This window comes from Cervus elaphus, chromosome X, assembly GCF_910594005.1.
Source record: "Cervus elaphus chromosome X, mCerEla1.1, whole genome shotgun sequence".
In the NCBI taxonomy this organism is placed as follows: Eukaryota; Metazoa; Chordata; class Mammalia; order Artiodactyla; family Cervidae; genus Cervus; species Cervus elaphus.
This window is the reverse complement of record NC_057848.1, coordinates 55,840,531-55,867,198: the sequence shown is the minus strand read 5'-3', so window position 1 is coordinate 55,867,198 and position 26,668 is coordinate 55,840,531. Positions and strand designations below refer to the sequence as shown.

The 26,668-nt window shown below is 42.8% G+C and overlaps 1 protein-coding gene and 1 non-coding gene across 2 annotated transcripts in view; one reads left to right on the top strand and one right to left on the bottom strand.

Moving 5' to 3' along the window:
- Window positions 1-25,672, top strand: part of GPC3 (glypican 3) — a 449,637-nt gene extending 423,965 nt beyond the window's left edge. Inside the window, exon 8 of the mRNA XM_043897216.1 lies at window positions 25,165-25,672. Coding sequence (XP_043753151.1) covers window positions 25,165-25,334 — 170 coding nt within the window. The 3' untranslated portion in view covers window positions 25,335-25,672. The remainder of the gene's footprint in view (window positions 1-25,164) is intronic.
- Window positions 10,164-10,267, bottom strand: LOC122691031. The gene has a single exon (XR_006340281.1). It is a non-coding gene; the product is annotated as a U6 spliceosomal RNA (small nuclear RNA).
- Window positions 25,673-26,668: the final 996 nt, after the last annotated feature.

The following is a 26,668-nucleotide window of genomic DNA, read 5'->3' as shown; positions in this document are numbered from 1 at the left end:
CTGAGGAGGCCTTACAAATAGCTGTGAAAAGAAGAGAAGCGAAAAGGAAAGCTATTCCCATTTGAATGCAGAATTCCAAAGAATAGCAAGGAGAGATAAGAAAGCATTCCTCAGCGATCAATGCAAAGAAATAGAGGAAAACAACAGAATGGGAAAGACTAGAGATCTCTTCAAGAAAATTAGAGATACCAAGGGAACATTTCATGCAAAGATGGGCTCAATAAAGGGCAGAAATGGTATGAACCTAACAGAAGCAGAAGATATTAAGAAGAGGTGGCAAGAATACACAGAAGAACTGTACAAAAAAGATCTTCACGACCCAGATAATCACAATGGTATGATCACTCACCTAGAGCCAGATATCCTGGAATGTGAAGTCAGGTGGGCCTTAGAAAGCATCACTATGAACAAAGCTAGTAGAGGTGATGGAATTCCAGTTGAGCTATTTCAAATCCTAAAAGATGATGCTGTGAAAGTGCTGTACTTGATATGCCAGCAAATTTGGAAAACTCAGCAGTGGACACAGGACTGGAAAAGGTCAGTTTTCATTCCAATCCCAAAGAAAGGCAATCCCAAAGAATGCTCAAACTACTGCATAATTACTCATCTCACACACTAGTAAAATAATGCTCAAAATTCTCCAAGCCAGGCATCAGCAATATATGAAGCGTGAACTTCCAGATGTTCAAGCTGTGGTACATATACACAATGGAATATTACTCAGCCATTAAGAAGAATACATTTGAATCAGTTCTAACGAGATGGATGAAACTGGAGCCCATTATACAGAGTGAAGTAAGCCAGAAAGATAAACACCAATACAGTATATTAAAGCATATTTATGGAATTTAGAAAGATGATAACAATAACCCTATATGCAAGACAGAAAAAGAGACACAGATGTATAGAACAGACTTTTGGACTCTATGGGAGAAGGCAAGGGTGGGATGATCTGAGAGAACAGCATCAAAACATGTATATTATCAAGTGTGAAACAGATCGCCAGTCCAGGTTGGATGCATGAGACAAGTGCTCGGGGCTGGTGCACTGGGATGACCCAGAGGGATGGGATGGGGAGGGAGGTGGGAGGGGGGTTCAGGATGGGGAACACATGTAAATCCATGGCTGATTCATGTCAATGTATGGCAAAAACCACTACAATATTGTAAACTAATTAGCCTCCAACTAATACAAATAAATGAAAAAAAAAAAAGCAGAGGAACCAGAGATCAAATAGCCAACATCTGCTGGATCATCAAAAAAGCAAGAGAGTTCCAGAAAAACATCTATTTCTGCTTTATTGACTATGCCAAAGCCTTTGACTGTGTGGATCACAATAAACTATGGAAAATTCTGAAAGAATACCAGACCACCTAACCCACCTCTTGAAAAACCTGTATGCAGGTCCGGAAGCAACAGTTAGGACTGGACTTGGACCAACAGACTGGTTCCAAATACGAAAAGGAGTACGTCAAAGCTGTATATTGTCACCCTGCTTATTTAACTTATATGCAGAGTACATCATGAGAAATGCTGGGCTGGATGAAGCACAAGCTGGAATCAAGATTGCCGTGAGAAATATCAGTAACCTCAGATATGCAGGTGACACCGCCCTTATGGCAGAAAGTGAAGAGGAACTAAAAAGCCTCTTGATGAAAGTGAAAGAGGAGAGTGAAAAAGTTGGCTTAAAGCTCAACCTTCAGAAAACTAAGATCATGGCATCTGATCCCATCACTTCATGGGAAATAGATGGGGAGACAGTGGAAACAGTGTCAGACTCTACTTTTTTGGGCTTCAAAATCACTGCAGATGGTGACTGCAGCCATGAAATTAAAAGACGCTTACTCCTTGGAAGGAAAGTTATGACCAACCTAGATAGCATATTTAAAAGCAGAGACATTACTTTGCCAACAAAGGTCCGTCTAGTCAAGGTTATGGTTTTTCCAGTGGTCATGTATGGATGTGAGAGATGGACTGTGAAGAAAGCTGAGTGTTGAAGAATTGATGCTTTTGAACTGTTGTGTTGGAGAAGACTCTTGAGAGTCCCTTGGACTGCAAGGAGATCCAACCAGTCCATCCTAAAGGAGATCAGTCCTGGGTGTTCATTGGAAGGACTGATGCTGAAGCTGAAACTCCAGTACTTTGGCCACCTCATGCGAAGAGTTGACTCATTGGAAAAGACCCTGATGCTGGGAGGGATTGGGGGCAGGAGGAGAAGGGGATGACAGAGGATGAGATGGCTTGATGGCATCACTGACTTAATGGGCATGAGTTTGAATACACTCCGGGAGTTTGTGATGGACAGGGAGGCCTGGCATGCTGCGATTCATGGGGCTGCAAAGAGTTGGACACGACTGAGCAACTGAACTGAACTGAACTGAAACAAAATTTAAATAAACCCAAACTCAGCCTATTCAGGGATCAGAAACATATTTCAGTTGTCTTTTTTTGCTTTGTTCCTGACCATTTCTCTCTCTTTGGTCCACAAACTACGACTTATGTATTATTTCAGTCAATTCCCTCGATAAACCTGTGAAGGCAGTGGTATTGTTTGCTTTTTAGATTAGCAATCAAGAGCTCAGAGTTTTAAAAATGTGGTCACATAGCTAGTAGGTGAGGGACCTGGGAGAATGGGTTAAGAACCTGGGGCCCTCAGTCTCTGACACTGCCCTTCTAGATCCTAACATTCCCAGGACAGCTTCATGATGGTGATCCTCATTTCAAACTAATCCAGTGGAAGCAGACTAGCATCTCTCCAGAATGGACCTGGCCATGCAAATTCCATCTGAGTCCTACTTTACCACATTACCTATATTGCAGATGGAGACTAAGGCACAGACATCAAGTCATTTATTCTTTGTTTTTAAATTTATATATTTATTTTAATTGGAGGATAATTACAATATCAGGCATAGGCATACATGTGTCCCCTCCATCCTGAACCTCCCTCCCACCTCCTCATTTATTCTTGATCTTGGGGAAACTCAAGACTAGAACCTCAAACCTCTAAGGGAAACTGAGCCAGGTGGCCTTCTTACTTTAATGCTGCTTGGGAAGGTTTTCGTGACTCCTTCACCTTTTTGATTTTACACAAGTATTCCAAGATGCCCAGAAGTTTTCCAGGGCCTAATTTCATTCTTTAGAGTTCTTTTAAAGTTAAAACAGAAAGTCTATACGTGTGTGCAATGTGTATATTTTAGAACTTTGTGTTTTATGTACTATGGCTTTCAAGCCATATTATTATGAATTTATACAGGTTTTCGTAATCACTCAAATGGTGCAGTTCATGCTTTTGTCATCAAATATAAACTGAATTTCCTAATGGAGAATGCACTGAGTCTGGAACAATGCCAAAAAGAGTCCAAAGAAGCCACTGGAAGTTTGCTTCCCCAAATATGTGTTGATGAATTATCAGGTGTTCAATTAAAAATACAGAACTGATTTTTAATTCTATTGAAATCGTCACAAGTGCTCCAAGTTCTATCACTTGTGCACTTTACATGCCTTCTCCATTATTAACATAAAGAAATTAATGTCTTACACGCTTCAATACTTGATGCCATATGCGTCCTGAGGATATTTAAATGGAGAAGAAATGTAAATAGAATGAAATTCTTAAGCAAGATTACTGATATGACAGGACTAAAGAGCTTGGGAGTCTGTGAAAAGCGCCTCTTTTCTTCCCTTTAATAAGTCCATTACTTGCACTTGGGCATATTTTAAGGTCCTTTTCATGCTGAATCTAGAGTTGAGCATGCTTTGCATTTCAAGCTTTGTCTATGAATCAGTAGAAGCCAAAGTTATTTCTGCTTTAAAATAACAGGAGCCAGGAACAGCTAATCTCTTTTCATTCTGAGTTCTTGACATTATTTTACTGGACAAAGTTTGTGTTGGCTACAAAACAGGCCATTCATAACATCTATGAGAAGGAATTTAGGTAAGAATGAAGAGAGATTGTAGGATGTATAAAGACTCCCTCTCCTGAGGCCATTAAGAAATTCCAAATTGGTGCTGTTTTGAATAGTGACAGTGCATTAGCCTTGCTAATTTCAGTCATTCAGGCTGATAGTGTGTTTACCAATCTACTGGATGAAACCTTCCTGTAACTACCGCTTCTTACCCAAGGTGAGTTGGTATTTTTAGACAGGCGTGGGGGCGCAAGGGGGGGGGGTAGGTAGTGAGAGAAGTTGGAAGGTGATCAAGGCTAGCACAGTAGAGCCTCTCAGCCAGAAACTGTTTGGAAAGTGGTGTATGTGTTTAATGCCTCAGTAAGACATGTCCTACATTGTTGAAGTAAGTTTCCTTTCCTTTCCTTAAGGGGGAATGAGAATATGAGATTTTGTCACACCCTTGGCTCGTTGCAGCCAGCCTCTTTGATTATCTCTGACTTTTGTCTGTATCTCAATAATCAGGACTGGCAAAATAATCCATCCACGTGTGTTTGTTTTTAAGTGGGCATATATTTGCTCTTCAGTTCATAAAATGTGCAAATAAACTGACAGATAATTAGTGGCAAAAACTCCAGGGGATAGGGAACTCCTTTTGAAGGGAGACTACATTTAAATGACATTCTCATAAATCTCTCTGGACTAACTGGCATCTCGCATCATGCTGGAAAAATGTACAGAGGAACATCTTGGGAGCCTCGCAAGCAGAGAAAGTAGAAAGATTGCTGAGTGTTTGAAAGGGTTTCGGGTTTCATTTGAAGAGCAGCTGCACCCCACCACGCCTGTGCTCAGATAGACCGAACACCAGTGAAGCGGTGCGCTGGAAATCATGCAATGACAGAGAACCTCGTGGGAGAGGGCAGGTGACCCTCCACGCCTGCTCACACCCGGCCCCGAGTCACTGACCTAGGGTTCCTGTCCGTCAGTGACTAAGACCAAAGGACAAGACAAGATCCTTCCCTGAGCTCCATGGATCATCACACAGTAAAGATGAGAGAGAGAGAGAGAGAGGAGGGGTGGGGTGGGGGGTGGAAAAGCAGGAGAGATTTGCTTAGGTTCTAGAGCAATGTCCCTCCAGAGAAAGGTCCAATATTTATGGTTTTCTCAAGTAACAAAAAATAACACACTTGTAGAGCACGTTAAGGTTTAGAAATCACGTTTACATATCTTTTCTCATCCTCACTTAAGAAGCAGCACAACTTTGGTGCTCAGTAGCCAAGGATTCTCTGCTTACAGGCAGAATTGGAAAGGTGCGAGGGTCAGGCCCCACCTCTGCCCAGAACCCCCGTTGCACTCAGCTCCTGCCTTTCTTGTGGCACTTCCGCCATTCTAACCTGGATACAGTGATTTTTGTTCCTGTCTCTTCTTCCTGACAGGATAGAGAGGTCCTTGAGGCCAACGACTGAGTTTTCCTCACCTCTGTATCCCCCGTGGCACCTGGCAGAGTGTCTAGCAAACAATAGGCTCCCAGTTCATACTTCCGGCCTGCTCCTCCCCAGATGGAACTCCTGGAGGGTGGGTGCCGTCTGTGAGAACCGCGGCGCCGGGCCTCCATGGTTTTCAGGACCTCAGTAAATGTTCCTAGTGCTCAGCAAGTAGTTAGTTAATTACACTGGACTAACCCTAAAAACACAAACCCTTCCATTCAGCTGTGGCTGCCATTCCTCCACCTCAAGGGGTTATCAGTGATATCACATTTAAAATGACATCTTTTAGAACAACTCAGGTATTTGTAACAAATATAAGGACCCAGAATTTGACACATTTTCAGTCCTATTTTCTGCCAAAAGAGCACTATGGAAACGGCAAGGGTTAGAAGAGGTTTTAGGGAAAGAGAAAAAAGTCACGAGGTAAACAAGGCAGGCTGAGAGAGACTGGGGGGTGAAGAATGCTGCCTAAGTCTGTATCCAGGGCCCCGTACCCTCTACATTCTGCCTGCCTGCCTAGGGCATGAGAAAGGTGAAGCCAAAAAAAGAAAAAAAAAATCAAATTGAAAAGGAGGCCTCCTAAACTTGGTCTTAGGCTTAATACTAAGGGGAAAAAAAAGATTTGAGGATTACTTACCTTGTTGTTAGTCAAAAGGGGGCTTCGGATTTCTCCCCTGGGTGACCTAAGCTGTAATCTGTCTCTATAGTCCTCTGTTAATACTTCTTCCATTTGTGAGGAAATTATAGTGACTGCAGAAGCTCAACTTACTTCCTCTAATCTCTTGGCAGAGAAATTAAAAAGACAACAGAAATTGCTGTCCAACTGGAATACTGCATGACATAGGGGGAATTGATTGGGACAAATCAATGGAAGAAAACAATCTCTATTTAAGGAGAATGCATCTTTAATCATGGTAATCCCTTTAGTAAATTACTTTCTCTGGTGACATGGCATACCTAATTACAGTTTGCTCATTTTGATTCCCCCTTATAGTGTTCCTTGCTGCTAATGCGGTGGTGGATTTGCAGGCTGAGCAATGAACTTATTAGTGGCATTAAAAACTCAGCCAAGTGGGTCTCAGGACCAAGATGTCACCACTTTTAGAAGTGAATCAGAGATCACAGGACAATTTCACTTCCTCAGATCTAGTTTCCATCTCCCTAATGATCTGGATTCTCTGCTCTAAGAAGTATTCTCAATATCCTTCTAAAATTGTGAAAATAAAAATGGAATACAATAGTAAAATGGGTATAACCAAAGACCATACTGACAGCTTATGTACTAGGATATGTTCCACAATCCAGTTTATATAGTTTAGCATAATATTAGGGGTTTTTTTGTGTGACGGGGGGTGGGGGGGCTGTGCTGCACAGCGTGTGGGATCTTAGTTCCCTAACTAGGTATCGAACCTACGCCCCTTGCATTGGAAGTGGGTCATTGTGACTCCAAGGTCTTCTGTGGTTGTTGTGCCCAGACAGATTTGTTATAACTCAGAAGTACCTCCTTTGTTTTAAATGAATGTCTGTTTTAAAAATAGCTGTTGCAATAGGGTGATAAGATGATTTTTCCCCAAAGATGCTTTAATATCATCCTGTGTTATTGATGGGCTTCCCAGGTGACACTAGTGATAAAGAATCTGCCTGCTGATGCTAGAGATGTAAAAGATATGGGTTCGATCCCTGGGTCAGGAAGGTTCCCTGGAGGAGGGCATGGCAACCCACTCCAGCATTCTTGCCTGAAGAATCCTATGGACAGAAGAGTCTGGTGGGTTACAGCCCACAGTGTTGCAAAGAGTCAGACACAGCTGAAGCCACTTAACACGCATAAACATATTATTAATATCCTCTATGAGCAACTGAACTGAATGTCATCATTTTAAGAAAAAAATAAATTAATCTCCTTACTCTCAAAATCTTCTCCAACCCAGCTTTCCCAACTTCTGTCCTACTGTCCTGCAACTTATCTTCCATGCATAGCCTCCATCCCTACTTGCCAGTGTTATTCTCGGAATATTCCTGAAAGAAAGACACCATATTTTCAAAGGTGTATGTCAGAGGATGTTCACTACATCCTTGTTCATGCTGGGTAGAAATTAAAAACAAACTAAATGCCCATCAGTGGGAAAATGCCTAATAGCACCATTACATCTATTCATACTATGGAATTTCTCACACTGATTAAAGGAATGAGGCAGTTCTCCATGTATTAACATTCAAAGATTTCCAAGACCTTGTAGCATATGCACAGAAAATGCATTTACTGGTAATTACCTCTTTGGAGTGTGGAAAGGGACATGTTGAAAAGGTGGCTGGCTTTTTTTTTTTACTCCATATATTCAGGTATTGTTTCAGTCTTTAGCTTCAAGAATGTATTCATGTGTTGAGTACTTCAAAAATTAACAAAATAAAAGGAGTCTATCAACTGTGTGGAGGATGGTTTACATGAGAAGGAGACCAGGGGAGAGGTCAGAAGAATGTCATCTAAGCAGTAGTGGTAATAAGCAATGGCACTGGGAAGGGGAAGAAGTCACAAAATATTAAGGAAGCAGAATTCATGGGATGTGAGAATTAATTAGACCTGGAGGATGAAAAAGGAAAAGGAATCTAGGGTGACTTGTGGGTTTCTGGCTTGGGCAACTGGATGGCTCAGTTCAGTTCAGTCGCTCAGTCGTGTCTGCCTCTTTGTGACCCCATGGACTGCAGCACGCCAGGCCTCCCTGTCCATCACCAACCCCCAGAGTTTACCCAAACCCATGTCCATCGAGTCAGTGATGCCATCCAACCATCTCATCCTCTGTCATCCCCTTCTCCTCCCGCCTTCAATCTTTCCCAGCATCAGGGTCTTTTCAAATGAGTTAGTTCTTCACATCAGGTGGCCAAAGTAATGGAGTTTCAGCTTCAGCATCAGTCCTTCCAATGAACATTCAGGACTGATCTCCTTTAGATCTCCTTTAGATGGATCTCCTTGCAGTCCAAGGGACTCTCAAGAGTCTTCTCCAACACAGCAGTTCCAAAGCATCAATTCCTCAGCACTCAGCTTTCTTTATAGTCCAACTCTCACATCCATACAAGACTACTGGAAAAACCATAGCTTTGACTAGATAGACCTTTGTTGGCAAAGTAATGTCTCTGCTTTTTAATATGCTGTCTAGGTTGGTCATAACTTTTCTTCCAAGGAGTAAGCGTCTTTTCATTTCATGGCTGCAGTTACCATCTGCAGTGATTTGGGAGCCCAAGAAAATGCAGTCTGTCACTGTTTCCACTGGTTCCCCATCTATTTACCGTGAAGTGATGGGATCAGATGCCATGATCTTAGTTTTCTGAATGTTGAGTTTTAAGCCAGCTTTTTCACTCTCCTCTTTCACTTTCATCAAGAGGCTCTTTAGTTCCTCTTCACTCTCTGCCATAAGGGTGGTGTCATCTGCATATCTGAGGTTATTGATATTTCTCCCGGCAGTCTTGATTCCAGCTTGTGCCTCATCTAGTTTTCATGTACTGGATGGCTAGTTGAAGCTAATCTGAACTGGGGTGAGGGTGGGGCAGCAGGGGCCCACTGGAAGAAGAGCAGCTAAGGGAATAGAAATGCTGTGTTGTTTGTGGCTTACTGAGTCTGAGTTGCCTGAAGGACATCCAGGTCAGAACAGTTCACTTTCCAGAGATGTCTGAGCAAGAGATAGATTTGGGATTCTGGGGAAAGAGAAAACCAGGGCCACAGGTAAGAACATTCAAGAAGGCTAATCAAGTGAGAAGTGAGGAGAGTCAAAGAAGGAGAGAACACCTGTCTTTAACAAAAACAGCCCCCAGAGCAGTCTGAGAATGATTAGAGGAGGGACCTGAAAGGAAGCAGTATCAGATAGTGAGGGGGACAGCAAGTTTCAAGACAGAGTAGCCAACTAACAGTATTGGATGATGCAGAGAGCTCAAGATGAGAAACTCAAAAGAAATCATTGAGGGATTAACTGTAAGCTGGTATGAGGGACCTTATGGGTAAAGCTCCATGACTGATAAAAATGGTCTAAAAATGAATTACAATGGTTGCACACCTTGCTAAATTTACTAAAAGTCATTGAACCGTATACCTGAAATTTACTTGAAGTAGGTGATGTGGTATGTACTCAATAAATTTCTTTAAAAAGTAAAAATGAGGGGGGGAACAAAGTATCTATTGGAACTTAGTTTGAAGCAAGCTCTGATTCCAGGGAGAACTTTCCAGTCTAACCTCTTCTTCCTAATTGGTCAGAAAAAGTCCCATGAAATAAAGGCAGGAAGTGCACATTGCTGATTCCACATCCTGATCTTTCCCCAATCTCTTGCAACTTCAAAAACTCCTGTATGTGTGTGATTTGCTTTTCACCAGGCAATAAATACTACCACCCTATTCCCTGTCTTCCTTCAGATGATTGCAGTATAGTTGCTGTGTTCATTATTTGACATCTAGCATATATTTCCATTTTATAGTGCCAGGCTATAAGGACCTGGTTCTGATCTGTTTTTGTTGTTGTTGATTGCATTTTAGTGTCTTTAAATGTGGCTTCTTTATTGCCCCTGCAAGGCCTTTCAGTCTGAAATCTCATCATTCATTTTCTAACACCTCTCTTATGCTTATAGCCTGATGCCTCGTTCTTCTCAGTCATTTCCCTTCTTAAATTGATTTGGCCAATGAGATGTATTTGTCTTAGTTAACAGGCACATTTGCCTTATTCTGTAGACAGGTAAAAACAATATGGAAAACTTCTGCCCCTTCTTAGTTATAAGGAACTAGGGCTGCCCTTGACCCTATGTGTTTTTTTAAAATATGGAACACTTAATGAATTTGTATGTCATCCTTGTTCAGGGACCATGCTAATTGTCTCTGTATCATTCCAATTTTAGTATATGTAAAGCAAGCACGACCCTATTTATTTTTTATGTATTTATTTTTTTAATTGAAGTATAGTTGATGTACAACATTTTGTTTCAGGTGAATGGCAAAGTGATTCATACACACAACACACACACACACACATACACATATATATGCATACTTACTCTTTTTCAGATTTTTTTCCATTATGGTTTATTTTTGTTGTTCAGTTGCTAAGTCGTGTCCCATACTCTTGCAACCATATGGATTGCAGCACGCCAGACTCCTCTGTCCTTTAGTATCTCCCAGATTTTGCTCAAATTCATATCCATTGAGTCAGTGATGCTATGGTTTATTACAAGATACTCTTTTCTTCCTGTGGATCCTGAATGATACCATTATGTGGCTGCACTGAGCGAGGTGTCTACCACCTGCAAATTACTGACAATTGTTTCCTATTGATAGGGAAAATTTTCCATGGAAACAATTCCTAAGATGCTTGTTCTGTCATCTATATAGACAGCATCCTCTTATGGCCATCCCATACCATATATGCATGTTTCATAGTGTGTGAGTTACTCAGTCGTGTCCAACTCTTTGCGACCCCATGGACTGTAGCCAGTTAGGCTCCTCTGTCCATGGAGTTTTCCAGGCAAGAATACTAGAGTGAGTTGCCATTTCCTTTTCCAGGGATCTTCCCGACCCAGGGCCAGGGATCAAACCTGGATCATCTGCATTGCAGGCAGATTCTTTCCCGTCTGAGCCACCAGGGAGGCCCATGCCCATTTCATATTGCCTGATAAATAGTCACGTTATTTCTGAGACTTGGCCTCTATCTTAGTAAGTGGGACAGATTTTGTGGGGAGTTTTCTCCCTACCCTAGGCAGGTCAGTAGTTACTCCCTTAAATTTATGTCTTGGTTGATAACTCTTTGGCAAACTTAAAGCCCTCCTCTCTAAGCTACTCATGGTCTCCAGAAGACACTGATCCCTTTCTTTGAAAGAGAGAATCCAAAGCAGTCTCTTTAGATTCCTCTCCAGACAGTGTCTGTATCAAAGGGAGGAATGCAAAGGTCACTTGAACCATCCCTTCACCCTTTATCCCTGCCATGAGACCTAGGAAGACCTGAATGAAATCCTAGAATCTCGGGGTTGGAAGGGTCATCAGAAGCTATTTACCTTCACCCCCTCATTCTATGTTTGAATCCCTTCACCAGTCTCTCTACCAAATGGCTGTCCAAACTCTCATGGACCACCCCCAGAGATGGATCTCACTGCCTAGGGGCAGCCTACACAATTGTCAGATTGCAGTAATTATAGAAAGTTCTTTACCTCTTTTAAGTTCAAATCATTTTCCCCTTAGAAGAAGGACAAGGCTGTGAAACAGGAGTACTAAAATGGCATGGCTATGAAGCAAGAAGAGTCTGAGATGAGAAAGTGAAGGGAAGTAACAACAGTGGTATTCCTGGTGTAGGGGAGTGGAGCAGTGGCAGATAAGTAGGTCAGTGGAGCTGGCCGGTGGGGGGCGGGGCAATGAAGGAGACAGAGCTGAGAGGCGGAACGGTGCTGAGGGTAAACAGGAAGGCCATGGATATGTTGATGGAAGATTAAGGAGATACTAGAACCTCTTCTAAAACAAATGGAACCCAGGTTAGACGTTTAAATCAAAGTGCAGAGGAGCAGAAAACATCTTTAACATTCGGAATCCATCAGAGGATTCCAACCTTGCCCTTTGCCTAAGGATATGGAAAAGATCACTGTAGAGACAGGAGAGAATGTTTAGTAGAGCAACAACTAGACAGAAGAGAAGGGAATAATTGGACAGAGGAAATGAGTTTAAAGAGCAATGGAAAGAGAAAAGAAGTGAATAGAGAAATGGAAAGGGGGGGAAATGAAAACACAGAACTTTTAGGTTAAGGAATTGTATTTCTTCTCGTGCCAGCACATAATTGTATTTTCCTGGCAGCCATTCCACAGACCTCTGCAAGGAGAAGGGGTGCTGGCACGTGTGACTATAGGGATTGAGGTCTTACTGCTCTGTGCTTTTACAGCCAAGCAAGGGACTTCATTAATGAAGATGTATTTTGATGTTGCAGGGACAGGCACTGAAATGTCAATCACCAGCAAACAGCTCCTCATTTGGGAATTGGTGGTGATGGAAAGGGCAGGGTGTGGTCCAGCGGTGGGTAGAATCTGGGGCAAAGGCAAGGGGCAAAGGTATGGGAAGCCAATCACAATGGTTCCAAGTGAGAAATAAATGGAACCTGCTCACCAGCAATCCTGTTTCCCACCCAGCGTGGCACACAGAATGCTGGCATGTGTCCCTTGCTTACATAGTAAGGCATCGATTTCCAGACAGTGAAACGGAGTAAGAAGCAAATCTTGTAGATTCCATCCACACTGAGTACAGTGAACTGATGCTGTGGGTAATGAGAACTGGCTATTGAAAGGAGGGTTTTGGTATCTAAAGGTCAGGGTTTGAACGCTGCCATGTCCTTCCTGGGCCACCCACACTGTTGGCCCTGCCTTTTTCTTATGTTCATCATTGTTCAGTGGGACTCCTTCTGCTAAGGAAATCATCAGTTGATGAAGATACACTCCTCAGGAAGGGTATCTACTAAGGAGGTAGCCCTTCACCTTCATATACTCAGTAGAATGGGGTTACATGTTCACTTGTGTGGCCATTGATTCACTCATTCATTCATGGTTTTTCAACGTCTCTGCTAGCTCAGTACCAGGTGGGAGCTAAAGAGAGGAGTAAGACTCATTTCTTCCTTTGATGGGGCTCCAAGTCTAGCTGAGTGACTAACTCTACTATGTATGCTACAGATTGAAATTAGTGCTATGATAGAAGTACAATCCAATTAATAATCAGAGAGAGAAGTGATTCATCTGGACTAGGGTACTAAGGGAAAGAAAGCTTCCTGGAAGAAGTGCCATGTAAGTTGAAACCTGAGAGAGAGAAAAAAAAGAGATACCATCCCAAGTTGAGGGAACAGCATGAAGAAAGGCATGGGAACCTCAAAGCACTTGCCACTCTCAGCAAATGATAAATGGGGTGGTATGACCACAGTATATGGTACTTGGGGAAATATATGGGCAGTTGAAACTGGAAAGCAAGACAAGATGAGTTGAAGAAGCTCATGAATGCCCATACTAAGGAACTAGGACTTTACCCACATGCAGTAGGGAGACATCATCGGATTTTGAGCAGAGAGAAATGTGATTCAACAGGTGATTGAGAAAAAGGGTATTTGTCTTATTTTTACTGTCACAGAATAGAACATATTCTTTCTTCCTGGACAACAGTGGGCCATTGGAGAGCAATGGACATCTTGTCTAGCTAGGGCCCTGAGGACTGTGGCAGGAGGGGAGAAAGCAGAGGGAGAGAGGCTGAGAAGAGGAGAAATGGTCACTGCCCAAAGACTGAGGAGGGGGGACTTCCCTGGCGGTCCAGTGGTTAAATCTTCATGCTTCCACTGCAGGGGGGCATGGGTTCCATCCTTGATCGGGGAGCTAAGATCCCACATGCCAAGCAGCTCAGCCAAAACCACCCACATGGACACAGGAAGTGGTACCTTTGTGAATGGTGGTGTTCTGACAGTCCAGACCCAAAGATGGGAAGGGAGGAGGGAGCCAGGATGACACTGTGTTCTTCCAAGTAAATTGACAGGAAAATAGACTCATTTCCCCAAATCCCATTAATGATGAGGGGGGCATTTCACAACTGGAGAGTTTTTAGGAAACAGCTTCAGATAGAACAACGTAGAGAGGCTTTTCATCTTTCATTTATGAGGACACCTGCCTCCTGTTGATTTCTGGCCTATAATGTTCCTACACCCAGGCTGAGTGTTTTCAGAGACTTGAGCGATTTTGACCCATTGGCTATTGTTCTAGTAACTTTCCTTTGCTGTTGGATATTGCAAGCAGTTTAGTTCTCAGGTACATTTTTTGTAAGATCTACCATGGCTGATTAAAAATGGAAGATTACCAGATTTGGGGTTTTCCCATTCAAATCTGTCTAAAGCCCTATGCCAAATACTATCAGAGTTTTTTATTAAGCATCTTGGAGCACGGGTTCCAAGGGACGCATTCCTAACTGCTCCCTCAGCAATTTGATTTGGCTACAAAAAGTGACATTTTGTATCTTTCTTCTACATCTTCAAAGCCCAATGATGCATACCTCTGTAGCTGCATCATGTTTGAAATTTATATTATAAACAGAGCTCTGTGAATCTAAACCATTAAGTTTCTTAAAGTAATGAGGACAGAGTGTATTTATTCCTTCACTGATTTTTTAAAAAATGCATTTGTGTGACTCACAAAAGTAAATGTAAGTTTCCTGCAGTTGTATATAAATTTCTCTTAAAATAACCTCAGATTAAAATTCTTGACAAAAATTGCCCTCTTCCTTCACTCCCAATTGAGGAGCCATATTTGCAATTCTAAGGTAGTGCTTAAATATCCATTTAAATTTTTTTGGACAACTTGAATTTCAAAACATACCTTTTGGAGGTGGGTGCTTTGGTATCAGGTATACTCACACACACTCACTCCTCTATAAAGTAAAATGCCAGAGGAACGCTGCATTCACACTCCCCTTAGGAACTAGGATGTACACGTAAATGCCATTATCTTTTGACTTCTATAGTTTTTTAATCATGGTGAAATATATATCAGAAAACACTTGTCTTTTTAGCCATTATGTATACAATTCACAGGCATTATTTACACTTGTAATGTGTGCAACCATTACCACTATTGCCAAAATTTGCCTAGTCTGCCTAGTTATATTTATAGAAATGGAATCATATACTATGTGGTATTTAGTGGCTGGCTTCTTTCAGTTCGTGTCAAGTTTTTAACATTCATATAATCTTGTAGCAGGCAGCAGTACTTCATTCCTTTCTATGGCTGAATAATATTCCATCATATGGGTAGACCACATTTTCTTTATCCATTAATCGACGGATAGACATTTGGGTTTCTTCCACCTCCTGGCTGCTGTGAATAATCTGCTATAAACATTGGTATACAGGTATCTGGTATCTAGTACAGGTTGTTAATGCATCAGGGATAACAAGAATATAGCATTTCCAAGACCATCTTGAATTGGAACTCTGGAGGCACCTTCTAATGAAGCTTGGTTGTACAGGTGTTTGCTGATAGCTCTGCCACAATATACACAATACACAGTTCCGACAACAGTGCTTCATCTTACTCACTCTCAAACTTCTCCAAAGGCTAATCAGTATTGAGTGAATCCACATCATCTCTCACTCTCTTCTCAATTCAGTACTATCTGGTTTTTGGCCCAACCCAACCACCCAATTGAAAGTTCTCTCAAAAATCTTCCGTTACCTTCTTGTTGACACTTTGAGTAGCTTCTTCTCAGTCCTTACTTTCCTTGACCTTTCTATAACATTCTGCTGTGCTTTTCCTGCTCTCACTTGCCTTCTTGAAGCCTGTTTTCTTCATCTTCTCCCCTGGCCCTGGCTGAATTATGGCTCTGTCACCAGCTTCTCATATTCCGATGAGTCTCAGGCCATTACTTCCCATGGGAAGGAAAGGCTTTGAGGAACTGTGATTCCTGTGGAGCCCCTAGGCAGCCTCAGGTGAGAAGGGTCTGAATCTCTGAGAGTAATAGTTGTGACACTCCTGTGGAAGGTGGTGATCATTCTCAGGCTGGTGGCGGAAAGCCAGCACCCACACCACCCACCCACAGTGTCAGTTTCCAGGATGAAGTTGTTCTGTTTCGGGGAATATGACTTGACTCGTGATGAACCTAAACAAGTATAGCACTGGCCCACATCATAATCAGATTCTACAGCAAAATGACAGTTTCCAAATGTATTACATGATGTTCTTCTTTGTTCCTTTCTCAGTGGCTACACACAAAAGTGAGACATAGTTAGAGGCCGAATCCCCTGGACACCATTTTGTATTAGACACTAAGCTTTCTGAGCCCCGTTTAAGGGCAATTACTGTGGCATTCCTCTCCTGACAAGGAAGTTGTCATCGCAAAAGTTACTTTAAGTCATTAATCAGGAATATGTGGTCAGAATAGCCCAGCTTTGATAGTATACAAAGCCTGGGTGACCCAAGTGTCCCATGGTGCTCTTAAAACCAATATACTTAGTACCCCATACAGCAGTGAAGAGTGGGAGTGAACACCTGATTCTGAGGATCTGGGACATAACCTGAAAGTCCTAGTAAATGGGAAATACTTTATGAAATCTTAACTGAGTTTGCAAATAATACCCTTTTGCTCCATCATACAGCCTTGTATGTCCCAGTATAAAATAGTGTGCTTTTCCCTCTAAATCCCTGGGAAGAAGCATGCCATGGCCTCATGTCCCCACAGCCCACTGCCGTGTAATCTGAAGGTACACCCAGCCCAGATTGAGAAACAGAGCTTATAGGAAGAAAGGCCAGGCCTCTCTCCATTGTATTCTTTCAACATCCTAGCAGTGTACCTAAGGGTATTTGTAGGCTGGAATTAGCTGTAGGAAATGAAGTGGGCATCTCATTGCCCCAGCCCTCTTCCAGGAGCAGTGACTGGATTGTTCCCAGAATTTGCAGTCATTTAGTTGGCGAAATTGGCAGCTCACTTATTTGTCACGAAGGCACGTTGTGAAATGGACCCTAAAAGGAGTCCCATTAGACCAATTAAAACCAGAGGCCTCAAGTGTGCCATTTCCCTCGTCTGATCTATGAAGAAGAAAATCTCCGACTCACTCCCAGAGACCTGAGGTTCATTAACAAAGTCATTTTCCTCTGCTTTCAAGTCTTAAGTAGTCATTTCACACCTGAAAGTTCACAAAGGTGGTGGTGGGGGGCGTTGATGTGGCAGGAAGGAAAGTTGTATTGAGGGGAGGACAAGGAAAACCAAGATCAATTAGGGATTCAGAAGCCAATGGCCCAAAGGCTTCTGTGGGAAGGGGCAGCAGAGTGTGCAATAGTACAATTTCTAGTGATTTCCCCAGTTTCAGCCTCAGGGGCCTACCAAGCAGTGCACTGCTGGTTTCACATACTTATGTCCCAGGGCCCAACCATACACAGCAGATACAAGACACAGGGAGAGCAGTGTTGCTCTGTTGCCATATCAGGGCCTGCATTGAAGCCTTCTGCTGGTGAAGGCTTGGCAAAGAAGACACCCCCTGTTCGGCTCAGCAGCAGCATTTGCTCCCCTGGTATTGCAATGACAATTCTTCTCTTGGGCTGCCCCTGTGAAGTCCACCAGTTGGGGTGGGTGAGGCCCCTCTATCAGAGACTTGCCCTGCTTGATGCCCATGCCACCAGAGGGTGAGCGTTTGAATCTTCTTATATGTTCAAGACCCCAGTGGCTCTGTAAGGGCCCAAAGGCTTGTCTCACTGGCTGACAGATCTTCCTTGGCTGCCTGTGCACGCCTGCTTGATGTACCCCGGCAACTTCTCCCCCAGGGCTTGGTGTTTATGGCCTTTAGGAGACGTCAGGGTTTAAAGAAAATAAAAACAGTCCAACATGGATTTATTTCTTGCCAAGGTCTCTTATCCACCATTAGACCAGCTTAAGGAGAAAGAGGATTCAGAATTTGGTAGCTGGTGAACATCACTAGGAAGGCTCACACCCCAGGAAAAGCAACTGATTGCATCTACTTGCTTGCAGGTGCCCTGGTGGGGCAGCCATCTTGGCTGCTGCGGGTAGAGGAATGATGGCGGCTTGAGCAGACTGTGCTCCTCACTGGGCCCCAAGAGTCTTGGAATCAGAGAGAAATAAAACTAGAAGGAAATTTAGAGTTCATCTAGTTCAGTACCTTGATTTAGCAAACTGGGGTGACTGAGGCCCAGGAGAAGTGACTTGCCAAAGGTGAAATAGTAACTCAGTGACTGAGTCAGGTCTGGAACCCAGGGCTCCAGACTCCCAGGATGGAGGCATCTTCCTTAGGAACTCCCCTAAGAGATTCTGAATAACTAAGAATGGGGCTGGTGGTGGTGGTTTCAGTCTCTCAGTCGTTTCTCTTTGTGACCCCATGGACCGCAGTATGCCAGGCTTCCCTGTCCTTCACCATATCCCAGAGTTTGCTCAAACTCATGTCCATTGAATCGATGATGCCATCCAACCATCTCATCTTCTGTTGTCCCCTTCACCTCCTCCTTTCAACCTTTCCCAGCATCAGGGTTTTTTGCCAATGAGTCAGCTCTTCACATCAGGTGGCCAAAATACTGGAGCTTCAGCTTTAGCATCAGTCCTTCCAATAAATATTCAGGGTTGTACCCCAGAGTAAGTGCTTCGTCCAATCCAGAAAACTTTTTCCATACAAAGCTCAGGCCTAAATGACTGATGATAATTTGAAGGGATTATCTAATCTGCAACACAAAGGACAGAAGAGCAAAATGAGAGTCGTGGCTGAGTGTGTTATTAGTACAGATTGTTGGGTCTAACCCTCTGGGTGTAGTTAAACTGATGACAAATAGAAACAGATTTTTGAATTTAGCATGAAAATCTCCTTGCTGGCCCAAAAGGTTCTCACTGACATTCAACTGCAAGACAGAAACAATTTATGTACATTTTACACTATGTACCTAACCAAACATCACTGATAAACATAAAAATATGAGTGATTTAAGAGTATGGTTTGTGGTGATCCCCATAATGCATCTGGCATGTAGCAAAATAAGATGGTCTTGGTTTGGTGTAGATTTAGCTTCTTCGTAGGTTTTTGAATTTTTTTTTAATATTTGCTACTGGCAGATCCCCAGATACTGTTCCCACAGGCTTCTTGTTTTTCCCAAGACAAGATGTCTGACAAGTCTCTCCCACCCACTTAGGGCTGTCCTCCAAACTGTTAACAATGATCTTTCTGAAAAACACAAAACAGATTGTATGGATTCCTTACTTAAAAACCTGCAGTGGCTCCCTATTGCCCACAGAATAAAGTCTTATCTTTCTAATCTGTCAAGATCTGGCCTTTATTTTCTTGTCCTTGCTGCCTTACTTTTGATCATCCAGCAAGCAACACTTGCACAAACACACACACTCCACAACAATGAGCACTCAACGTTGCTTCCCTCCATAGAGGCTACTGGCTCGCACTGAGTGTGCCCTCTCAGTATTCTCAGGTATTGATGATTTGACTCAAGTGCAACCCTCTGCCTGAAATGGGTAACCATCTCATTCAGCCCTGCCACAGTCCACCCATGCTTCATGGCGCAGTTATAACCCAATTGTCCAAAGGAGCCTTCCAGTAAGCTTTTATTTGGAATTTTTCTCTCTTCCTTCTTTGTTTTTAAAATTTATATTTTGGCCGTGTTGGGTCTTCATTGCAGCACACAGGCTTTCTCGAGGTGTGGTGAAGCCTCAGTTGCACCGTGGCATGTCGGATCTTAGTTTCTTGACCCGAGGTCAAATCTGCACCCCCAGCATTGGAAGGCGGATTTCTTTTTTTTTTTTTTTGGCAGTATGATTGCATTACAACTTTGTGTTAGTTTCTGCCGTACAATGTGAATCAGACATCCCCTTCCTTTTGAACCTCCCTCCCAACCCCCATCCCACCCCCTAGATCATCACAGAGCACCAGGTTTCCCACTAGCTATCTATTTTATACATGGTAGTCAAGTTACACTCTCAATATGTCCCACCCTCCCCTTCTCCACCCCATGTCTACATGTCTATTCTCTCTGTCTGCATCTCTATTCCTGCCCTGCAAATAGGTTCATTTTTCTAGATTTCACATATATGCATTAATAAATGATATTTTTCTCTTTCTGACTTACTTCACTCTGTATGACAGACTCTAGGACCATCCACATCACTACAAATGACCCAGTTTCATTCCTTTTCATGGCTGAGTAATACTTCATTGTATATATATACCATATCTTCTTTATCCACTCATCTGTCAATGGACATCTAGGTTGGGAAGGCTGACTCAACCACTAGACAAGGGAAGTCCCTTCTCTCCTTTCTAATCCCCTGGTGTTTCATTTTTGCCTTTATCTGAACCCTTTCCACTTTCTGCCAAGTGTCTTGTTGGTTTGTCTATTGGTCTGTAATCCCACCATAGTGTGGATTCCTAAAGGCAAACTTTAAGTCTTTCTCCAATCTTCTAGCTCAATGCTTGGGACATAGTAGGCTGCTGTTCAGTTCAGTTCAGTCGCTCAGTCGTGTCCAACTCTTTGCAACCCCATGAATCACAGCACGCCAGGCTTCCCTGTCCATCACCAGCTCCCGGAGTTTACTCAAACCCATGTCCATCGAGTCGGTGATGCCATCCAGCCATCTCATCCTCTGTCATCCCCTTCTCCTCCTGCCCCTAATCTCTCCCAGCATCAGGGTCTTTTCCAATAAGTCAACTCTTCGCATGAGGTGGCCCAAGTATTGGAGTTTCAGCTTCAGCATCAGTTCTTCCAATGAACACCCAGGAATGATCTCCTTTAGGATGAACTGGTTGGATCTCCTTGCAGTCCAAGGGACTCTCAAGAGTCTTCTCCAACACCAAGTTTGTTGAATTAAACTGGATTATATTTCCCCTGTCCAGGAATGTCCAAGCTTATCTTAACCAAATCTCTATTTCCTCTGTGTCCTATAGTGCCTCCTTGTCATGCTAAGCTGTCCTCTTCATCTCTATTCTTCATGATGGTGGCCCAGGCTCAGAATGTATCTTTGCTGGGACCCCCATCGGTATCAGCCACAGGAGCCTGGCTATAGGACTGAGCGATAAAGCTTTATTGCTGCTGGGTGGGAAGCCTCGGGAAACCCACAGCCACAGCTTAGGAAGCACAGGAAGGTATTATTCTGAATATTCCTAGGATCATTTGGAGGTAGGAGATTTGGCCCAGCTTTGTACCAGGTGTGTGTCTGATGGCCTTGGCCATCATTGCTAATTGCTTCAGGAAAATAGAGCTGATATAAAAACCATTTGGGCTCCCAAAACCTAAACCTCTTTTCAGTATTTCACAAAGCTTAAGAAGGCTACTTAATCAACTATGTGATTGGTTGTATGCGAAAACATTGACTTTTCTCATGCGCTTTTTCCTATTGATGTATAGTTGATTTACAATGTTCTGTTCCTGCTCTATAGCAAAGTGATTCAGTTATACACATATATACCTTTTTTATATTTTCCATTATGGTTTATCACCAGATATTGACTACAGTTCCCTGTGCTCTATAGTAGGACCTTGTTGTTTATCCATTTTATATGTAGTAGTTTGTATCTGCTAATCCCAAACTCCCATCCTTCCCCTGCCCTCCCTCCTCCTTGACAACCACAAGTCTGTTCCCTATGTCTGTGAGTCTGTTTCTGTTTCATAGATAAGTTCATTTGTGTCATATTTTAGATTCCACACATGTAAGTATAATATCATATGGTATTTGTATTTCTCTTCCTGACTTCACTTAGTATGATAATCTCTACATCATCCACATTCCTACAAATGGCATTACTTCATTCTTTTTTATGGCTGAGCGATATTCCATATATATGTGTGTGTGTGTATTTATACACACACCAGATCTTTATTCATTCATTTGTGGAAGAATATTTAAGTTGCTTCCATATCTTGGCAATTGTAAATAATGATTCTGTGAACACTGAGGTGCATGTATCTTTTTGAATTATAGTTTTGTTCAGATATACACCCAGGAGTGGGATTGATGGATCATATGTCAACTGTTTTTAGTTTTCTGGGATATCCTCCATAATGTTTTCCTTAATGGCTGCACCAACTTATATTGCCACCAACAGTGTAGGAGGGTTCCATTTTCTCCACACCCTCTCCAGCATTTGTTATTTGTAGGGTTTCTAATGATAGCCATTCTGACTGGTGTGAGGTGATATCTCATTGTGGTTTTGATTTGCATTTTCCTAATAATTAGTGATATTGAGCATCTTTTTATTGCCTGTTGGCCACCTGTATGTCTTCTTTGGAGAAATGTCTATTTAAGTCTCAGGCCCATAAGACCTAAGTTGGGTTGTTGGGGTTTTTGTTGTTGTTGCGTTGTATGAACTGTTTGTATGTTTTGGAAATTAAGCTGGTGTTGGTCACATCATTTGCAAATATTTTCTCCCAGTCTGTAAGTTGTCTTTTTGCTTCATTTATTTCATCTGGTTTTTAGTTCTCATTGGCAGGATATTTTCACTAATTGAGTTTTTTCTTTTTTTCCAAGAAGGAACCCATTACTACTCAATCACTGCAGTATATTTGGTATATAAAATTTTTCAATTTGTGTATGGTATAGCTCCATGTGAGGTTCAGAGTTAGCCCTGTGTTCAAAGAACACCTCTGCCACTTACCAGATGTGTAAATATGGGCAAAAAAGTAACCTGAGCTTAAGCTTCCTCATCAGTAAAATGGGAATTATAATACCTATTTCATAACATTGCTGAGAGTGTTCAATTACATGAGATCATGTATATAAAGGGTACTTAGCACAGTGCCTGGCACACAATGAGGACTCAATAATTGGTAGTCATTTTTATAATTTCAAAACATAGATCCTAGATATAGACATAACAAAAGATGTATTGGGTGGTACAAAGATGAGAAACTGCTGGATTTAACATAATTCCTGGGTGTACCATAACTGCTATAGTAGACAAAAGTGTGTAGTGTTCATGGATTATTTGAAGAGCAAGATAAATAGTAGGGGAACTGAGTGGTCACAGTAGTAGATGTTGTTTGTTTAATCCTGATGTTGGGCAAGGGGAATATCCGGAAAAGGAATCTGAAAGCACTGCTGAGAGGGCTCTCATTCAGGTCAGTCCTAAAAATACTCCTCTTCATTTAAGTTGAGAAGTTGCCGTGAGACTCAAGGCTGGGCTTTCAACAGGTCTAGCCATATGTGTTCTCAATGCTGGTGAAATCTGATCAGGCCCTATAAGCCTGCACTGTCCTTGCCGACTGACAGCTGACCTCCGCCTGCATGCTCTGCACCATTCACCTTGCAGAGACAGAGGTCTGATTTCCAAGCGAAGCATTGCTCTTTGTTCTTTTTCTCTTTGATTTTCTTTGTATCTAGTTATTTTGGGGGGAGAAGGAATGGAGATTAGTCTGTTGATTTGCTTTTCCCTCAGTAAGAAGGTTCGCAGGAAATTTTGATTTGAATTATTATCAACAATGAAGAAGAAACACTTTCTCAGCTTCAGAAGAGTACAATGTGGTCAGATTCCTATATATTGAAAGTTAGGACATCATTTCTTGTACAGGAATGAAAAATAATTATAGTTCATTACAAAATAGAAAAATTATTTGTATTGAATATGATAAGCAAAGGACTCAATGAAATGTGCATTCAGATTAATGGGAAAAACATCAATACCAATTAGATAAGAAGGCAAAGGATATGAACTGTCCTTCATTAGAAATATAATTAGTGGACAAAAAAAAGTTCATCTATACTAGTAATTGCACATGTGTGCTCAGTTGTGTCCGACTCTTTGCAACCCCATGGACTACACCCCACCAGGCTCCTCTGTCCATGGGATTCTCCAGGCAAGAATACTGGAGTGGGTTGCCATGCCCTCCTCCAAGGGATCGCCCCAATCCAGGGAATGAACCCGCATCTGCGTCTCCTGCATCGGCAGGCAGATTCTTTACCACTGCGCCACCTGGAAAGCCCATACTGGTAATCAGATACATGCAAATTAAAGAAACTGTGAGGTATCATCTTATACAGACTACAATATCTTTTTTTATTGAGACATAATAAATTTAGTTCCCTCATCATTGCTAGTGGCATTATAAACTGCAATAGCCCTTTGGAAAGTAGCACTGCGGACTGTGTAATCAGAGCCTTTGGCTTTGATCACCTTGACTTTGCTGTCTGCTCTCAGCAATGCCAAGTGTTAACAGCAGCCCTGGTCTTAGGCCCTGCTCTGCACACATCCTGGACTAGCTGAGTCCCCACACTTTCTTCCTGTGACTTATTGCATGTTTCATCCGCTGTAAGAGGAGCTCTTCCTTCCTCTTCCTTCCTTCCTTCTGCAGAATCCCAGTCATTTCCTCTGTGCCTGTTGCTAAGCATCTCCATGTCCCCAAGAGATCTTTCTGGCTCCATTGGCCACAGGACAGTTGGCTGCTGAAGTTGCTCACAGCACATCACCTTCACAAGATATTGAAATAGAAACATTGGTGACCGAGTCTAGAAAAGCCAAAGGAAAAGATTTGCACTCTAAATCTGGAAAAGCAAATCTAAAAGAACCTGAGCCCTGGGCCAACCGTCTTTAATTTCCTGATACACCACTATCAACTTAGATTTGCCTTCTGGGGGACTTTTGAGTTAGGCCAACCCCAGTTTCTTTTCAGAATCATGAAGATAATCTCATAAATGGTAGGCAGTCAAAGAAGGACTGTTACCCATAGGCCTCTCCTTAGTCTTAATTTACTTGATATCAGTTTAAATCCTATGCATATCATGTGTGTGTGTGTTGGCAGTCAGAAGTGAAAAGACCCTATAGATAAAAGAAGAAATATTTCAGAAAAATAAAACAACTTTCAATGGCAAACTACCTTACTGTCAGCTCTAAGGCAAGGCTCCCAGGGGTGCAGGACACAGTAAAGGTACCCTGGGGGTTCACCACATCCCCTCCCCCACCAACACACATACACATGAGACCATGCATGTAAGTTACCCACATGGCATAGCCTTGCCACCAGCAGACATGACAAGGGCCCGTGTGCACCCCAGGGTGTGGGTGGAGCCAAAGGCAGGAGGGGAGTGGCCAGCTTGCGTGCGCCTTGCTGGTGTGCTCTCTGGCAGGAACACCACTAGCCCTCTTCCTCGAGCGGGCCCCCAACTCCACACCCATGTTTTCTTCCCATCTCCCGGCGGCCTTCCTTTCAAGGAAAGGAGGAACTCAAAGCCAGGCTACCCCAGCAGTCCAGACAAGTGCCTGGGCCATGAAGAGTGCACACCTGAGGCCGTTGGTGAGCCTGCATTTAAAGTCTTTCTTCTCTCTCGGCAGAACTGGCTTATGATCTGGATGTGGACGATGCTCCTGGAAGCAAGCAGCATGTGAATCAGAAGGACAATGAGATAGTTGCCTCTCACAACCTTGGGAATGGCCATCCTCCCCTGAAGCTTCTCACCAGCTTGGCAATCTCTGTGCTGTGGTTTTTCCTCCTGGTGCACTGACTGCCAGGCTCACAGTATATGTGCTGCCCTTCAGCACCCTGTGGTCTCCCTCTATAAAGGGAACCACCTTTTTCTTTTTCCCTATTTTTTTATCTTCTGTACCTCCTTCAGCCATTAAGTAGAAGACTAACCCTGCGTTACGTTTTCGAAAATCACATGGCATCTCCGTAAGGAGGGCAAATTTTAGTGGTAGTATAGATTCTTTTGCAATAAACAAATTGTGCCAAATTATTTTCCTATGTTTGGCTGCTAGAACATGGTTGCCATGTCTTTCTCTCTGTCTTTCCCTTTGCATGGATTTCTTTGGAAAAAAAAAATAATAAACACTCAAATAAAAATGTGTTGAGTCTTTTTTGTAAGCCCTCATACATGGTGACCATGAAGTGCTTTCCTCCTCCTCACCTAGCTTTCTATTCCGTATAAGAAAATCCCCCTCCCTGCCTATCTTTTGGGTGAGTATCAGTCTTGGCCCCAAGCTCCAGTCAAAGCCAATCCCTCCCAACACACACCCCATCCATAATCTCCACTTAGATAGGTTAGAAGGAATTCCCTGATGGTCCAGTGGGTAAGACTCCATGTTCCCAACGCAGGGGGCTGGGTTTGATTGCTGATCAAGGAACTAGATCCCACATGCTGCTACTAAAGCTCCCGCATGCTGCAACTAAGACCCAGCGCAGCCAAATAATTTTAAAAAATAAATGGGTTAGAGTGTCTTGCCTATGAAACTAAAGACACATCAAAATAGTCCCCCCCCCCCATCTCTCTTTACAAATTTCACTTTGCTGAAAATGTTTTGCCCAACTAGAAATCCTCTGTATGGATCATGTACATTATTCTTCCTTCCCCCCTACCCAGAGAAGGGTCCCCAAGGGTACAAAGGAGTACTTCCCCCAGCTTCCTTGCTCCCTGTCACTCTTCTCCAGGCATTGCCACATGACAAGGCCAGGAGTTGCCCTGGGTCAGGTCATAGGGGTTGTTGTCAGGAGACCCAGGATTATAGGAAGCAACGCAGCTCTTGGCCTCAGACAGGTTCCTTCAACAGTTGTTTTTTTCACAACTAGGCCTTGCATACCTGTTGGCTGTCAGGCACTCTACCAGCTGCAAGATGATAGAAAACAAAACAGATTGGATCCCGCTCTCATGGAGCGGAAGGTCTGGCACCAATACTAATTCCAACACCAACTTTCTGTCCATTGTAGGCCCAGTATTATCACTGAAAACTGTGTTTCACACATACGCCAGCCTAATAATGATGCCGATGCTGCTCTTTGAGTGTTCTGCTGCCAAAGAACCTCAGGAATGACTGACTTGACATTGTTTCCAAGGCCTGGCTT